Source organism: Neolamprologus multifasciatus, chromosome 3 (assembly GCF_963576455.1).
Source record: "Neolamprologus multifasciatus chromosome 3, fNeoMul1.2, whole genome shotgun sequence".
Taxonomy (NCBI): domain Eukaryota; kingdom Metazoa; phylum Chordata; class Actinopteri; order Cichliformes; family Cichlidae; genus Neolamprologus; species Neolamprologus multifasciatus.
In genome coordinates, this window is record NC_140441.1 from 7,464,320 (window position 1) to 7,483,271 (window position 18,952).

General features: G+C 39.4%; 3 protein-coding genes across 5 annotated transcripts in view; all 3 read right to left on the bottom strand.

Annotated features, from left to right (window-relative positions):
- Positions 1 to 18,952, bottom strand: part of LOC146521353 (uncharacterized) — a 60,976-nt gene that overhangs the window by 21,103 nt on the left and 20,921 nt on the right. The window lies entirely within an intron of this gene.
- LOC146521354 (butyrophilin-like protein 2) overlaps positions 1 to 18,952 on the bottom strand; it is a 45,940-nt gene that overhangs the window by 15,177 nt on the left and 11,811 nt on the right. Inside the window, exon 1 of one of the 3 annotated variants that reach the window (XM_085155204.1) lies at positions 7,602 to 7,650. The exons of the other annotated variants lie outside the window; for them this stretch is intronic. Coding sequence (XP_085011330.1) covers positions 7,602 to 7,635 — 34 coding nt within the window. The 5' untranslated portion in view covers positions 7,636 to 7,650. Of the gene's footprint in view, positions 1 to 7,601; positions 7,651 to 18,952 lie in introns of those variants that run through there. 3 annotated transcript variants of the gene reach the window in all.
- On the bottom strand, positions 9,885 to 17,780 carry LOC146521356 (uncharacterized). Its single transcript, XM_085155387.1, has 5 exons — positions 16,910 to 17,780; positions 16,631 to 16,714; positions 14,085 to 14,183; positions 11,473 to 11,559; positions 9,885 to 11,341 (listed from the first exon to the last, which is right to left on the bottom strand). The coding sequence occupies exons 1-5, from the start codon at positions 16,995 to 16,997 to the stop codon at positions 11,310 to 11,312; spliced, it is 390 nt and encodes a 129-aa protein (XP_085011513.1). The 5' UTR covers positions 16,998 to 17,780; the 3' UTR covers positions 9,885 to 11,309.

An 18,952-nucleotide genomic window follows, 5' to 3' on the forward strand; every position in this document is an offset into this window, starting at 1 on the left:
TTAAACTTGAAAGCCAGGTCAGAGCTGTTGTAACATCTAGCTTTTTTCATTTGAGGCAATCAGCCAAATAAAGCCCATCCTATCAAAACAGCTTTTTGAGACAGTAATCCATGCCTTTGTTACATCTAGGCTGGATTATTGTAACACACTTAACTGTGGGGTTAGTGATGCGTCCATTAGGCGTCTGTTGTGCAAAATGCTGCAGCGCGTCTTTAAACTGGAACAAAAAAGTCTGAGCACATTACCCCCATTTTAATTTCACTCCACTGGCTACCTGAACATTTTAGGATTGTTTTTAAAATTCTCTTATTTGTTTTTAAATTTCTTATGCCTGGTGATTGTGCTTTTGCAGTAGCTGCTCCAGTGTTGTGGAATGATCTGCATGTTAGACAGACCTCTTTTATTTTTTAGTTTAAAAGTCTTCTTAAAACATATTTATTTGCTGAAGCCTTTGGCACTGTTTAAGGGGACTGACTCAATTTGTTTTTAACATGTTTTATTTTATTTTATCTTATTTTTATTTTATTTTTACTTTGCTTATGCTATTTGCATGTACAGCACTTTGTCAACTCTGGTTTTATGTTAAAGTGCTTCATAAATAAATTTTATGGTATAATGTTATTGCACCAACAATGTGATTCTTAAAAGCTCAAAACTCTGGTTTAAAGTGGGAACAGGACAAGTCGAGGAGAGAAGAAGTATCAGGTCTAAAGAAAAACTATGCATGAAAAGGCAACATTTCAAATTACACAAGAACTGCACTGAAAATTGGAACAGGTCTTAAAATGTGACGAATCCAAATTTTACAGTTTTGGTTCAAATCATCATCAGTATGTTCGGAGGAAGAGGTTACAACAGTGAGCTTCTACTGCTGTAAAACAGGAGGCTCTGTTGTGGGTTGGAGCTTCATTTCAGTCGGTGCTGTTGGTGATCTTGTTAAAACTGATGGAGTCATGAACACAGAAAAATAGCATCAGATGTTGATCCACCGTGCAGTACCTCCTGTAAACACACTGTTAGTGCTGTGAAAGCAAACAGCACACAGTTAACTATCAGTCATGGACAGATGTTACAGATGTTACACAGTAGTGAGAAGTTATTTTCTATTTGAAGAGAAGGGAAAGCATTGGATGGACGGGCTCCCCATCGCCCTCTGCTGGTTAATTTATGAGATGAGCTGTTTCATATGAAGTGGCATGAAGAGGTATCAGCATCAAACATTATTTTTGAACATTACTTCTTTGGCATTTTGCCTTTATTGGACAGCAACAGTGAACATAGACATGAAGCTGATAGAGGTCAGGATGAAAAAACTCTTTTTTTTATTCAGATTTATGAAGAGCTGCGAAAAAAAAAAGTGATTTCTATTCAGCATGTTGGTGCACAACAATCTGGCACAAGAAGCACATGACTGAGGGAAACATAATAAAAGGTACAAGTACAATAATAATAATAATAATAATAATAATAATAATTTTTTAAAAAATACCAAAAACCATGCCTGTGTTGGGACGTTGTGAGGAATTCTAGTGTCTGTTTTCATCACTGGATGAGACTCTGCTGTTTGCTGAGGATGAGGATGATGAGGAGTTTGTTCCTCAGCTCAGAGTTTCACTGTGAAGTTTCCTCCACAGACAGTTTAACTCGAGGCTCATCAGTGAAGTTACAGTCTGACATTTTAAGATAAAAAGCTCAAGAAGTGCCCAAAGCTACAAATCATCTACTGTGTGCAGCACATCTGTTATATTGATCTTAGCATTGTCAAATAAAATGAACAAATAAACACAAAAACAAAGAAGCTTTATACTTTGTTTCAATGCTAAAAAAAAAAAAAGTTAGATTAAAAATAAAAAATTTCCTATTTAAAATTTATTTTTTCCATGTCAGCTTCACATTCTGAGAGATTCTGTAACACTGTCACATACAAACATAAAAATGTAGCTGCTTGTTGTGTCGACCACGATGACTGTGATTGGTCGGTTAGATACCAGTATGTCCTCCTGTGCAGATCTGACTGTATTCCTCTCTTGTCTGTTTTTGACTTAAAAAGACAAACTCCAGCAGCAGCTCGTGTTATTGCAGCAACACAACATCACTGCTGCAACACCTCCTAAAAACCACATCGTTGGTTTTATATAAATTTAAAGCACAGGTGAAAATGAAACAGGAGTTCGGTTAAAGTTTACTCATAAGCATGAGGTCATGGTTTTATTAATACCTTCAATATATTTAATAAATCCTTTCATATTTCTGCTTTCATATTTTGAGGGTTAGAGTTGTTTAAACCTTCATTGTTTTTGAAACATTCCTGTTTTTTATGCCGACCTTCCTTCTGGTTGTTCCATCATCAGAATGTTACGTTGTGTGAAACCATCATGAATTCGACCACCTAATCTGTCTCTTCATCTTTTTGAACCAACATCATTTTTAAATAGTGTTTTAAAACCATCAGGGGACTAGTATGACCCCTGAAATATTTTCTTTTTTAATTTTCTGGAGATGAAAATCCAACGACAAACAGGAGCAGCAGTGACAACAAGAAAAAGGAAAAGAATAAGAAACACTCCAGAACCTGATAGATGATTCATCTGTCCTTTAGATCCATCCTTTGTGTGACCTGCAGGAGAAAAAGGAGACGTGTCAGCAATCAGGTAGAACAGCGTCCAACAACCAGGAAGCAGCTTCACCTCTGATCACACATAATGAACTCTGCTCACTCACCTGGAGGAGCAACACTCATGTTGACAGTCCCCATGATGCTGATTCTCCCATAAGGACACCACACTTGTATGATCCACCATCAGCAGTCGCCACATCCTTCAGAATCAGAGACACGTTTCCATCCTTCATCTGTCTGTCCTGCAGATCCACCCGGTTCTTAAAAGATGGATGCTGGTTGTCTTGATCCAGCTGCTCATCTCGGTACAAAAGCACATATTTATCTCCCAGGTCAGTTCTGCTCCACTTCACAGCTCTGATGGTTTTGTCTGATGGAGCTCCACATGTCAGAGTGACGTTCTGTCCAGACTCAGCTGTGATGGTTGTCTGGTCTGATAGAGGAAACCACACAGAGCAGAGAGGTTAAAGTACAATTGTTCACTTCTACAGCAACCAATCAGTGAGCTATGTGGTCGGTCCATCATGCATCTGTTATAGTCACCAAAACTCTGAAGCAGTTTATCAGGTTTGACTCATCTAAGCGGTTTTATGTCCTTGTGTCCTTTGAAATTAGAGTTATGGATCTCCCAGCTGGTTTAGACAGCAGCCATACAGATACTGTAGAGTGTGGATAGGGAAGAAATACAGAGCAAGACTAAGATGAGATAGCATTTATTAATTAGCAGTGGTTCAGGTCAGACACACAGAGAGACGAGGAGCAGAGAGGAGGGGGTGAGAAAGAAAATTTAAAGTTCACTGTTGAATGTTACATAAAATAAAGCATATGAAAGTGGTGGGCGGAGTCTACAGTCAGTAATTGAACTGATGAGTTTGTAACCTTGTCCCCTCCCACACCCCCCGGTTTGTTTTGTTTGCATAGAGAGAAAAATCCAAGTGAACGCCAAGAAAGCTCAGGCACCCTAACTCTCCCTGGAAGAACCGGTAATTCCAGCATTACAGACACACTGTCAACTCTTTCCTCATTGGCCGTTCTCATCAGTCTTTTAATCTCTCTGAGCCCTACTTTGGCAAATATTTTTTCTAAATCTTCCTCTACTGGTATACCTGTGATTACGTCCCACATTACTTTAAACTCCCCCAATATTTTTCTCTCTCACAGTCTTTTGTCAGTATTTAACACTTTATTTTCCTGCTCTTCTGTCTTAACAGCTACATACAAACGTCTCTAAATACTTTAGCTAATGTTACACCTCCAAACTTCTTTTCATGTCTCTCGACAAACAAAACCATCGGGCTATGCTCTGAGTTCCTACCATACATCCATCCTCTCTTCCTCTTCCCCCTCTCCTCGGCCCTCTCCCACTATGAACAGGTGTTGTGCCAAAAGCTGATTATTATATTCAAACTGCTATAAATGTCTTGTTGGTTTCGAATATGTGAAACAGATGTCAAATATTTCCCTCCTGAATGACATCAAGTCAACTTGAGCCAAAAACAACTGTTACACGGTAGAAGCTGCAATCAGTTTTTGGCAGTGACTTTCATATATCCTTTCTTTATCCAGTTAAAAAAAATCTAATTGACATTAAAAATGTCTTTTCAAGAGTAATCTGGCCTCGTGGATATGCAACAAATATAACAATAGTTCTGTAAACATATTTTAAGTGGACAAAACGACCGGATTGGTTATAATGTAAGTACAAGAAGACAGAGCTATAAAGATAAAAGTTTTTTATTTTTATTTATATATAACCCTGCAAACACTGTTCACTGAAGTCTGTAAACATATGTAAAGATATTACACATAAAAAACACACGGAAAGATTATAAATCAGTTTTTGGCACAACACCCAGCTCCTGTCTCACCTTGAAAAAAAACTCCCTTCCAGGACCTGTAATGCACCACTCCAGCCAAACCGGGTACACGAGCTGCGTATTTTTATTTATTATTTATTTTGTATGTTAACCGTTTTTGTGCCCTACAAGGACATCATGCACAGACTGAGTCTCGGGGAGATTTAACAGTTTTCCAGTAAACGAGAGCAGAGTTTCAGGTCCTTGTTCATGAAGTCAAAATAAAAAGCATATTGATGCTCATTCATCGATCTACTTTCAGTGACGTCACTGCCAAGTTGGCACATTTAAAGAAAATGAGAAAAATTGGATTTTTTCTAGTTCTTGTCACAGGTCTGTGCTGTGAGGCAGCATTTTGACTTATTCAGATAACTCTGAGCTTTGTTTACTATGAAGGTGCTTTACTTCTTACCTGTGTACATTACCATGGTAACCTACGCTGCGCAGGTACTTCCCACTTACAACCAAATCACCAGAAAATAGTTTTGCCAGGTGAGATCAGTGTGAATAGAGAACAGGAGGATCTAAGGTCTTTGTGTTTCTGATAATAATAACAAGAATAATAATAAAAATTATTAGAATAATAAATAATCAGCAATGAATGATCAGCAAAGTGGAAAACAGCGATCTTTGGAGGAGTCGGACATCCCAGAGTTGCTGAAAACTGTATAGTGCAATTGTCTAAATCTGGGGTACATTTAGGTACATTTAGGGTCCTTTTTGGATCCCTGATAACTCACATATGTCGTATGTATTTTATTCCTTTCTCCTTCCTTTTTGTAACTCTTCCCATGTGTGTGTTTTTTGTTTGTTTTTCTCGCTGTTTTTGTTTGTTTCTGTTTGTCTGTTTGTTTTTTCTGCACTGTTGTTTTCAAAAACTTAAAAATAAAAATTAACAATAAATAAATAAATAAAAGTGTCTTTGAATAGTGAGATGCACCACAGAGCCACAGCTCAGTCTGAGAGCCTGACTACGTATTTATATGTTCAGAGCTTAAAGTCCTTCATAAATAAAGTTGACTTGCTGCTGTCATGACTGTTTCTGCACACAGATTCTCTCTGAATGAAGATCAGAATATATGAAGATGATTGAACATCATGGTGCTCCTGTTTGTTGCTGTGCTGCAGTTTTTATGATGATGTCATTTCCTAGCTGTACGTTTCTTTCTCTTTAAAATCACGACCTTTATACTGTTTCTGCTGCTCTGAGCTGCATGAACAAATATCAGGTCCCAGTTTCTCTGAAGCTTCATCAGGATGAGGTGGGACATGGTGGGTGGAGTCTAATGGCGTTTTCACACCTTCAGTCAGCAAGTCAGCTGGGTAGAGTTTGTAAACTGATTTGTTTTGTTATTTTCACACATCGGTTGTTGTGGTGAATACTGTGTTCACACCTGCACAAACCAACCAAACAAACAGGAGAACAAGAGTTTGATCTAAGCGGAGTAAACACCATAAGCCATGTCCACATGATTATTAATCTGTCAGATTCTCTGAGCTACTCTTTATAAAGTCTCCTCCACACATTTCCTTTACCTCGTGACATCATTCATGGCGGTCTGGGTAAAAATAGGGGAGAGGGGCTTTTTGTTTACCAGACTGCACCCCTGCCTCGTAGCACAAGAGTCCTGAGACAGCTTACATGACCTGCAGAAAAGGTGATGTTTTTTTTTTGTTTTTTTAATCTATCCTTCTGAGAATAAAACAGTATCTTTCAGTTTAACCGTTTTTGTTCACTTCAAGGACATAATGATAGACTGTCTTGAGGGCATTTGACAGTTTTACAGTAAACTAGAGCAACGTTCATGAAGTTCAAACAGAAAGTAGTACCTGAAGGAGAGCTCACCTAGTGATGGGCAGATGAAGCTTCATGAAGCACTGAAGCTTTTCATCCAATTGGTTCACCCCAGCGCAAAGCTTCTTGAAGCTTCATTTGCTCTAGTAGGACACCTACTGGACGTAAAAATATTAGTTGGCATGAATTTGAAGAGTGTGGCCATTTGCACACAGCCTGTAAATGTCAACAACAAAAGGAGTGTGTAAAACATGTATATTGTAGTGATGCAGTATACTGTGTATATTTATACTGGCAGTATGGAAAATGATCATTTGGAAATGCTTAAAATGGAAATGATCATTTACTGTGAGGTGAGGTGTGGTTGGGGTGTGGACAGTGGTTGTGCTTTTGTAACGTTGAGGTATGGACAGCTACACACTGAGGCTCAGTCCTGCCTGTTCATATTTTATTCTGTAAAAGCTAAATTTTCACTGCTTTTATGACCTTTTTAGTGGGGAGAACATAGCTAGGATTGAATGATTTAACAAATCTTTTAAATCCTTTGTCCTCCACAATGCTAAATGGCTGGGAGTCCTCAATCACCATGCTAACCAGGTTTTATCTATTTGAGATTGTTCTCCTGAGGAAAGACAACACAAACAAAGCACAAATATAAATATCACACACGTAACTTATTACAGTTGTATAATATTGTTATATCATTTAGTTACTTACTTTAGTAACATTACTGCATGCTATATTATCATGGCATTTGATGGTTCACCTGGTCTTGCTCCACAATCGGTGTTCCCCTTATTCCCATGCAAAGCTCTGTAGTGCCTAAGCATGGATGAGGTGTTGTTGTTATATCCCAGCTCCCTGGCACATAGCAAACACTTCACCTTGTACAAAAGTAAAGCCGCTTAACATAAATTGTATTGCACCATCAGTATTATGAAAATACATCTTCTGTAGAAATTTACATACCTTGTTGGGAGGAATAAAATCAAAATGTTCCCACACAGGGGAGGACATCCTCCTCTTCTTAGCTGGCTCCATTCTCTCCTGACTTTCTCTCCTCACTCTCATAAACCTCCAAACTCTCACTAACCACAACTCTCCATCAAACACCCACATTTTGAATGAAGTCTGAGGGGTTTATATCGCTGTCATAGCTCGCGGCAAAGTTCGAACCACTTCCTGAACCAGTCACGTGGTACAGCTGGGCAGCGAGGCTTTGGACGTCATCATTTTCAGCTCCTTCCATAAACGAAGCTCGCGGAAACGCCCCCTCCATTACTCGACACAAGCTTTGAAGCCTCGATACAGAACGTCACATCACTAAGCTCACCTGAAGAGGCCAAATCCAAATTTTTGTATTTCATGGTTCAGGCTTTAAAGAGTTAAGTTTAAAGTTAGTAATCGTTCCTGTGGTGACACTGTGTTGGAGCTTCGCTAGTGATAATCTTTCTGAGGTTAGACAGTGACAGGAAATTTACTTTTTCTTTCCACCCATTTTAACTTCATGAGTTCTGTTTTTTTGTTTTTTACTGCGTCTTGTCTTGATGCTCAATCATCCAGCAGTCAGCTGAGACAGAAGAAGTCAATTGGATGAGTGATTTCACAACACAAGCTTTCCAGGAGTTTATTGCTCTGAGAATATTTTTGTAAGTAAATAATGCTGCAGTCAGTCTGTAAGAGTGTCACAGCCAGCATGGTGTAAGTTATTTAAGGACCCAAAATGCAAGCAAGGCTTCTGATGAGAATGAGCTTTATTGAGGAGGATGACATACAACAAAAGGTGAGGGTGTGAGACTGACAAAACCTAAATTGGGAAAACTAAGAATAAAGCTAACCTGAAACCTTGAGACACAAATGGAGATGCAGGGAGACGTTAGCTGTATCCCAATTCAGGGTCTGCAGCCTTAAAGTACGCAGCCTCAACGATCCTCAAGGGCCGCGTACTTAAAGACCGCTAAGGCCGGAAGTGCGAGGCTTGTGAGATGGGACCGTCTAGCCTCCGTTGCGCTGCCCAGGTTGCCTAGCAACCATGATACTAACAGCTGGAAACGTTTCATACAGCTTTGTTTGACAGAAATGAAGGAGAAAATCTTTTGTTCATTTGTTTGTTTGTTTCTACATGAGCTTTGATCATTCTCTGATTAAGGTCAGCTATTTAACAGCGTATATTTTAAAGTAAAGGCTTTAAAACCAAGTTAGTACAAACGTCACTAATGTCACATGACTTTGCCGACATGTGGCCAACAGTAATGTTTTAATGTTCTTCCTTATTAAACATTTGCACATAAATAAGTGACATAATATTCAGTACTTACTTAAAGTTTACTCTTCGGGCGCCCCTCATCCGCCGTTTTTTTCGGCAAAATTATCCACACCCACCGCCGCGCTATGCATTCTGGGATATGTTGGGCCACGAAGTCTACACCACCACGTCCTTAAAATTCAGGGAAATGAAGGACGCATTTGAGGGCCGCATTTCGAGCAGCCTTCGAATTGGGACAGCCTTCGTCGCGTCGCTGTGACGTAATCGGCCTTAAAATGCGGCCTTTAAGGCTGCACACCCTGAATTGGGATACAGCCGTAGACAGATGCAGAGCAACCACACAGGATGACGGAGGGCAATAACGCAGACGAACCAGCAACTAACAAAGGCAGACACAAGGCTTAAATACACAGAGGGAGAGCACAGCTGGGAGTAATCAGACATGACGGGACATCACAACAAAACAGGAAGCTCAAAATACAGAAGACAGACTCAGAGACGCGGGCTTTACACAGAGACTACACTAGAGGGGATACACAGGCAGGGACGACACAGAACAGAGGGAGCACAGAATAAACACCGAGAAACCAAAACACAAACCACAACTGCAGCACATTTTCTGTCCGTAACACTGAAACTAATGCACTCACAAAATATTCAAACATATATTTTGTTTAAATCACACTTTTCCATGAATGCAGCTGTGTGACTAAATGGTTTCAAAATATTTAAAATATAAAACAGATGTTGAGCAAAAGTCTAAAATGTCGTTCATGTCTTGTTCCAACTCATGTCAGATATGAGAGATATGATATGAGATATATTTATTTAAAATAAATCTGTGTTGCTTTGATCTTCTTGTAATTCTTGTAATTATGCACTACATGTTGTACATACAGCCCCGTCATTGAAGCCTTTATTATGTAGTCTGAAAAGTGAGCCCACAGTGAGGGACCTGACAAAGAGGAAGTGAGCTGTGTGCTAACACCATCTGTGACTATTGAGAAATCATCTGTGAAATATTTTCCTGTATTTTCCTGTTTTTACCAAAAGAAGAAGAATTAATGATGATGCAACTGTATTATTTTTTCTCTACACCAATCAAGTTCACAGTCCAGGTGCCTTAAATTTTAAAGTCCATAAACATTAAGGGAAAAGCTCACCAATCATAAAATGCTTTGTGAGCATCAGTTTGTGACTGTGGGAAAGAAGAACTAGCTTTTAACAGGAAGCAGCAGAACCAGACTTCATGATTAGCAATAATTAAATTTAGAAAATGTGAAATTTCTTCTTTTTTCTAATTTAAATTCATTCACTCATCAACATCCCTGTTAAAAATTAAAATATTGACAGCCTTTATTTCAAGTTCAAATTTTATTCGCCACATGCAGTGGCAGGTTGCCCTGCAGTGGAATGAACCCGCCCCCTGACCTTACACACACAACACAGACATCACATGGGGATACAAGTCAGAGAACGGTTGCATTACAGAAAAACCACTGAAATGTACACTACAATGGGAAAGTACAAGAGGAAAAAAAGAGACCTCTACTCATGCTGGGCTACAGGAGGACAGCATGAGAACAGGAAACAAAAAAACTCCTCTGCACAGAAAAGCACATAAATGTCCACAGTACAACATTATAGAGCACGTTCTACTTTTAAACCTTTCAATTTTACTTTTTTTTTTGCTGCTGCTGTTTGTGGGGAGAAATGTCTCCTGTAACAATGTGAGCTTTACATCTTAACGACTGTAACTCTCAGTCAAACGTCTGGTTAAAAGTCGGCCTTCTTATTCAGGTGTTTGTAATGCTCGTCTCTTTCATTTCCTGTTGTTATTTCAGGCCTCTGACTGTTAGCTGCCTTAAACAAACCAAACCTGCTCAGTCTTTGCTTTGTTCTGCAGTTTGAACACAAAGTCTTTGTCTTATCTTCCGCTTTGAAAGCAGTAAAGCAATAGTCCTGTCTCGCTCGTGGGTTTAAACTGATGTCATTAATGTAGCAGATCAACCAGTAGATGGAAAAAGATTTTGATAGTGACTTGTGGTCATTTTAAGCTTCTGTGAGAGGTTAAACAGGAAGGGCCCTGCTGGTTCAGGAAGTTAGTCTGAGTTACTTTATCAGACATAAAATATCAGACATAAAAACGTCTCTCTGCTGAGAAGTTGCTACCAGAAATTTTTAGCATATTTTTTAGTAAATTTTCAAACATAATTAAACATGAATACTTTTGCCATGTAACTTGCTGCTGCTTGGTTCTCAGTAAAATAAAAAATAAAACTAAATAAATAAATTCTTCGGCTTCAAACGTGCAAAACACGTGGTGAAGTGTTTCTGTGCAGTTTTCAGCCACTGTGCAATTTTTAGCCTGCGGTTGTTCAGTCTTCTCTGCATGTAAGGAGGTGTGCATCGATTAGCCACAACCAAACAAGTCACATTTTCCATTTCACATATTTTTGAAGCCCACGACCACGTGAGAAAAACACTAAAACACACTAGAAGGAGGTTTATTAATGCTGAAAATAATTCCCCACTGCAGGAACCAACAAACATGAATAAAGTTTAAATAATCAATCATTAATATATAAAATAATCAATTAATCATATTAACATATTTATATTCTCATTTGCAATAAAAAAAACATTTAAAGCTAGTTAAAATAGGATGTTCGTTTTGAATTATCTCAGTGAAAATCTATGGATGTCGTCTGGTCTGAGGTGCTGGGAGGACCAGTTAGAGACCAGCAGCTGGACGTCAGTGGTTGGACTGGTGGACTACTTCAGTAAAGAGTAGATGGTGTCTGTCTCTGGTTTAAAGTGTGAACACAAACACACACAGTTTAAACAAACTGACAGTTTCCTTTCTGACAGAGATGAGATGTACTGATCTTCAGTGAACACGTGGTTTGCTCTGTACAAAGTTAAAGTGCAGCTGTACCTTTGGGCCTCTTTGATCTGGTGGTTTTCGGTCCATAGCAGGCGTCGCCTGCTCTCACTTCTGAGTAGATTGTAGCTGGATTGCACTCTGCAGAGTAAAACACTGAAGTTAAAACTACAGTTATGTCATTTTTACTGCACTGCAGCTATGGCAAACAGTTTATATTTTGATTATGAAGAGATTAAGTGATTGATTTTACAAAGAGCAGCAGATTCTCTCTGTGTCTTTTTCTAACAGCTTCTTAGCAGCTCTGCTGTGAAACACAGTAACCACACAGAACTTTGGGGGGATGTTTGTAAAAAAGGAAGACAGACGACCACAAAGCTGCTGTCTTCTGTCAGACAGCCTGATACATTTTTACCACAGAGCAACAAGCAAACTCGTTCTCACAACATGAACACTGTTACTGCCCAAAGCAGAAGACAAGTGGTTAGAGTCATCAGTGTCAGACTACCGTTATCTGGAATCAGCAAGAGGAAGTAACGTCTGTGGTTTCTACACAGAATTTAAAATAAAAATAGAAATTGGGAACTGACTGATTGGTCTGTTCAGTCAGTCTCTTTTTAGATGTCCTCCTGAAACACAAGTCTGCCATTTATTAAGTGTTGCTCACTGGGACAAAACTCCAAACAGAAGCTCCCTGGGATATTCTCAAGGGGACAAAGAGCTGGTCCAGTGTTTAGCAACCAGGGAAAAACAGACCAAGGTTTAACTAAAAGACTCCTCTCCAGTACTCAGGTGTAGACCTTCCAAGGCTGAGGAATGTGTGATTGGAACATACCCTATAGACTGCTCTCTTAAAAAGGGGAACCACCACTCTATGCTGGCAATCCAGAGGCACTAATCCAGACCTCCGGGCTATCTTGCAAGAGGTGTGTCAATCAAGACAGCACCACATAATCTACAGCAGCCAACAGGCCACAAGCAGCCTAGTAACAAGTGAACCTACCCATGGTCTGCCAGAAACAGAGAAAAACACATTTTGCAAGCCTTTAGTAATTCCAACAGAAATTAGTGTAGACACTGAATGCAGCACTCCTATCACTCCCTCTCTGATTCAGGCTGCGAGGACAACTGATCCCTTACGCAGCAGTTGTCAATTGACTCCTTAGTGATCCCGTGTCAGGAGTATCGGAACAGTTGAGAGTTTTTCTAAACACCGCATCTCTGTGGCTTTTAAACCCCAAAACACGCTGTGCCAAAAATCGGTCCACCCCAAGGATCGGGTCCCCCGACACAAACAGAGTAACATAGTGTAATAAGTCCCAGGAGGATTGCCAGGATTTATACATCGGGGAAACCAAACAACCTCTGCCGCAGCGGATGGCACAACAAAGAAGAGCTACCTCGTCAGGCCAGGACTCTGCAGTTTATTCACACCTACAGGCCAGTGGACACTCTTTCAATGATGAGGATGTAACATCCTGGACAGGGAGGAACGCTGGTTTGAGCGCAGAGTCAAGGAGGCCATTTACGTGAAAAGGGAAAGACCATCTCTGAATCGAGGAGGGGGCCTAAGGAGACATCTTCCGCCATCTTACAATCCTGTGATTGCAGCCATTCCCCAACTCTCTGTGAATGGTACTCATGGCCATTGATCAGTGGTTGTTGATCAATGGTCATGAGAATTTGCATAATTATGATTAAGGAACTGACCTCCCAGCCCATTGTTCCTTCAGTGGGCTGGTTTCAGTCATTATGCAAATGTACTGGTTATAAGATTGAAACCTGCAGTCAGCTGAGACTGAAGAAGTCACTTGGAAACGTTTCTCCCACAAAACGCTACTAGACAACTTCTGGGAGTACGTCCTTTGTTTGTTTGTTTGTTTTTTTCATTGTACTGGTGTCTGTTTTTAAAAATAAAATTATCACCTTCTGTGTGATTCACCTTGGAATTTAGATTGGAAAGAGGACTGAGATTCACCTGCTTAACTCACCTACCCTTCCACCCTCCACCACTCAGTGGAGAAATACCAAGTAAACACTGAGCACAACTGCATTATTCAAACTATGCTCTGAATTAGTCTCACCAACCTGTTTGGTCTCAGAAGGTTGTTGTTTAAGTTTTGTAAATAAACTTGTTAAACAGAATTCAGCAATTTCCTGGGTTGTACATTTTGAATCCAAATACAGCCACCCATTAGTCTGACTGGACCGTTTTCTCAGAAAATGTCTTTCAGCTGGTTGGGAACGCAGTGACTTTTCCCCAGAAGAGCTGTAGAGCAGAGCTACGAACTTCTCTGTTTAAGCTGTTGCCTCTGTGATCTGCACCTACATAAGTAGTAAGAAATGATGGATGGATGATCTTATGAGAACAAATCATTTTGCATGAAAATATGATCTTGTTTGAATTAATTAATTATAATTTTGTGCATCTTGCAGTTATCCTATTGATTGTATTTTCCAGAATGTGGGTGACATGTGTGTGATTTTGTGTGTGCAGCCGATAAACTGTAATAAACTTTAACCATCCATCCATTGTATTTTCATCAGCCTTATGCTAATTAGAAGATGTTAGCATGGCTAACATGGTGAAGCCTAACCCTGCTAAACCACAGCCTCAGAGTCTGGCTGTAGAAGAGGAGGATGGAGACAAAGAAGAGCTGCTGTACCTCTCGTCTTTGATTTTTCTTGCTTGTCTGTGATGGCGATTTGTTCATAATTGATGTCGTCATTTCTCACTCCTGAGTAGATTACAGCTGCATCACCTTCTGCACAGTCAAACATACATAAAGGACAAAACCAAAGTAAATGTAATTTCAAATATTGATGTCACATAAATGTGAAGTCAGTTAAAATGCAAGCTGATGCAAGCAAACACTGAAGTTAGTTTAGTTCTTTCTTCTTTCTCTTCACGCCTGTGTTAAAACTTTTTCTTGATAATGAGAAACAGGATGTTGGACGACTGCAGCACTGTTAGTGTCTGTTAACCACCAACCACAAACGCACCGTCCAGCACGCAAAGAACAACAATCAACACGCAACTGCAAACTTTAAAGACTAAGACTCACATTTGATAAAGACAATTATCAACTAATTTGATAATGTAATTAGACAAGTTAGGTATTTGTCACAATACAACAGAGAAGTTTCAACCCGTCCAAACATGTGAGCTTAATTAATGATGGTGAAACGTAGCTGAATGTGTCATTACAGGGTTTGAAATGTTTGAAATAAAGTTCCTCTCTTTAAGTTATAACTTTAGTTAATCAGAGTGAAAAACACCCAAATCAAGATTAAAACCTTTGAAATATTTCCCTTGGTTTAAATTCTGAAGTAAATAAAGTAAATAAGTTGGAAATAAAGTTGGCCAAATGAAACATTTGTGTGGTTAATGGGATTTAAAATCATTCATTCCAAACATGATCTTCCCTGTAAAGTTTCATCAAAATCTACCTAGAAGCAAATCTGAACATTCAGCAGATACATCAGTTGATCAAGCTCCTGTCTAAAGAGATGATGAGAGAAGTGTGACGTTATTTCTAACTCGACAAACCAGAATCACCAGTAAAATATTTTTAAAACTTTAAAATCTTCTGTGAAAATTTCCACAATAAGGTTTTAAAACCTTTTCTCTCAGGTTAATTCTTCTACATATGTGTCAGATTAAATAATATTACAGTTTCATTATTGCTTGATTACTCGAGCAACAGCTCTGACTTCTGACACCTGAACACAGGACAAATGAATCATGAACCCCTGAGGCTGGAAAATGAAGTCAAAATGTCAAATAAATAGCAGTTGATCTAGTGTCTACTTGAGTCTGGGCCCTAAAGTCAGAGAGACCCCTTAAACTTACAGGAAAATGTCAAACTTTTAATATATTTAGACATTTACAGGCATATGTGTCTGTGTATGTGGTTTGTTAACCAAAGACAGGCAGCATTAGCTGATAACGTAGCACCCCATCCTCACATCTAATTATGGTCACTTTTCTATTATGGACATCACAAAGCCTCTTTCTATCCTTTATAGAAAGTGATTAAATAAACGCTAGTTATGAATACCCTAATACCAGCTTAATAAATGAATATGATGACAAACACTGTTTACAGTGATAGTACAGGTCTAAAAGGTGTCCCCGTGCATCAATGCAACAACATAATTGGCTAATATGCTTAGCTTTTGAGGTTTTTTTAATGCTTTCTTTCTTATGATGTCCTTATACATTTACAAATCTCCTGTGGAAATACAGAAATTGTTTTATTGCTAACAATAAAACAATCTGCAGTTTTATCATTTATCTCTTACAGCATTTTATATTGCATTAAAGACGTTTATTAAAGCTAATCCCACCATGATAACCTTTTATTACAGGTACAGCCAGAAGTATTTTATACACATTGCATGTTTGTGCTCACTCAGAGTTGATGTTCAGTCTCTTAAAGAAGGTCTCAAGCTTTGTGAAGTGCTATGACTTCACAATCTAATGTAAATGGTAAATGGCCTGTATTTATATAGCGCTTTTCTAGTCCCTAAGGACCCCAAAGCGCTTTACATATCCAGTCATCCACACATTCACACACTGGTGATGGCAGCTACATTGTAGCCACAGCCACCCTGGGGCGCACTGACAGAGGTGAGGCTGCCGGACACTGGCGCCACCGGGCCCTCTGACCACCACCAGTAGGCAACCGGTGAAGTGTCTTACCCAAGGACACAACGACCGAGACTGTCCAAGCCGGGGCTCGAACCAGCAACCTTCCGATTACAAGACGAACTCCCAACTCTTGAGCCACGATCGCCCATGTGTAAAAGACTTAGAGCATACAAGGCAGCATACACGCTTACAAACACATAGAATCCATAAACCTGGTCAAGGCCTGAAATTCATTTAGCTTCCAACTGCATTGTAGTTTACTTGGTAACAGATGACCAGACTCAAGGATCAGCCCTCAGAGACCCTTAGGGCTTGACGTTTATTGCCATGTATGGAAAGTGTTATAGAAATAGGAAGTTCTGTGTCTGTTTTTAGCCATTTAAGATGTACCATTTACTGTAATCAACGTCTTTGATCTGTATTTGACACCATATTTTCACAATATGAAAATGTCAATATGTCTCTACAGTATTCAAATTTCAGAAAAACAAAGTTGCATTGCATGCAAAAATCTTGCAACCACCAACCGCCAGCACCGATCAAAGCGCTCAGTATTACCTTTGTTTTGTCTTATTGGTTGTTGTTGTTGACGATGTTTTAATCTAATGTCACTGTATGTGATCTCATCTTTCACAGCTTGATCTGCTTAAATAAATAAAGAGTGAAATAAGAAAGAAAAACATCAATTAATCTTTCATTTAAAAGCCCTGAAAAAAGTTATTTTAGCTTTTTTAATGTGTGGAATACATTAGTACAGAATATAAATCTAAAAAACATCTAATCAAAATAGATAACTAGATTACTGAACAAATCAAATTAAGGAAATCTGAGTCTCACCTTCAAATTTCCTGTAAACATGTTGTCTAATCAGCAAAACCAGTAACACCAGTAGAATCACAAAACAGACTGATCCAACAGATGACATCACAAGTGTGATAGAGAAACCAGGTGGAGGTGTGGATGTAGGTGGAGGTGTGGATGTAGGTGGAGGTGTGGTGGTGTGTTCCCCTAAAATAAAGCAAACACAGTCATTAAGTTGTCGTCACATTGTGAATGTTGAAAGCTGCAGAAACACAGACAGGTGAGTGTGTCACCTGTGACAGTGATCCAGCTGGATGGAGACTCTCCATGACCGCTGATGTCACACTTGTAGAGGCCTTCATCAGACCTGGAAACATGCTGGATGGTCATGTGACCTGTAGGCTGCTTCCTGATGAGGGAGCCATCTTTATAGAAAGCAGCTGGGAGGTTGGAGGGAGTGGTCTTTGTTTTACAGAGCAGAGTGACGTCATCTCCCTCCATCACAGGGAGGACAGGACTCTGCAGGATCACTGATCCACCTCAACACAGAGACAAACTACAGCATTTCATCCATTTACACACAGCTTCATCAACACTAACTCCACACACTCAGCTTACCAGTGACTGTCAGGTTAACCATGTTACTGATGGGACCCTCTCTGGACTCACACCAGTAAACTCCACTGTCCTGGGTGAAAACATCGATGTTACAGGAAGAACCAGCTGGTTTTCCCCACCCATCTCCACACTGAGTCCTCTGTCGTTTGCTTGTGTTTCTCCTCAGAGTCCATCCAGCAGAGCTGTCGTCCTCCTCACAGCTCAGAGACACAAAGTCTCCTTTAAAGAACTGAGAGCTGCTGGGACTCACAGTCAGACGAGCTGTGAGGGTTAAAATGTTAAAATGTTAGTTTGTATATATTCTGAAACATGAACCCAATCAGGTCATATCAGTGAGCATTTCTCAGGTTTAAACTGACAGAAGAAGGTTGCTGACCTTGGTTTGTTGTGCAGCTCAGCAGTGAGATCAGAACTAAAGAGAAAAGACACTCAGGTTGATTTGAGGTGAAGATGAAGAACAACTCCACACAAACAGCTGACAAACACACAAACTTATTTCTCCGATATATCTGCTCAATTTCTATTTGATGCAACATGCTTCAATACATTTGGTTAATCAATCCATCCTGATGAAACATTCATCTGATTTAGGATAGAGGGACAGCTGGAGATAATCACAGTTGTTATACAGAGAGATCTAAGTTCATCAGTCCATCACAGACTAACATTCACACCTACAGGCAGTTTAGAATCACCAGTAAACCAAACATGTCTTTGGAGGAAACAAGGAGACACTATGTACTATGTATGTATGTATGTACACACACTATGTACACACTATGTACACTATGTACACTATGTACTTTTTAATGTAATTTACAAACCTTTGCGTTTTATCTCCAAAAGTTGATTCTGTTCATCTGGACGTAGCGTTTTCTGGGAGAAACATTTCGTCACTCATCCAAGTGACTTCTTCAGTCTCAGCTGACTGCAGGTTTCAATCTTATAAACAGTACATTTGCATAATAACTGAAACCAGCCCACTGAAGGAACAATGGGCTGGGAGGTCAGTTCCTTAATCATAATTATGCAAATTCTCATGACCATTGATCAACAACCACTGACCAAAACCCACTGATCAATGATGGCCATGAGTACCATTCACAGAGAGTTGGGGAATGGCTGCAATCACAGCATTGTAAGATGGTGACAGATGTACCCTTAGGCCCCCTCCTCGATTCAGAGATGGTATTTCTTTTCACGTAAATGACCTCCTTGACTCTGCGTCTTATTATCATTTTCACAGCATGTAAAACTTTCCAGAAAATTTTGTTTGTAATTATGAGCACTGACTACACTGTGATTATCAGTGTTGGTCAAGTTACTTGAAAAAAGTAATCAGTAATTAATTACTGATTACTTCCCCAAAAAAGTAATCCCGTTACTTTACTGATTACTTATTTTCGAAAGTAATTAATTACTTAGTTACTTAGTTACTTAGTTACTTTTTAAAAACATGAT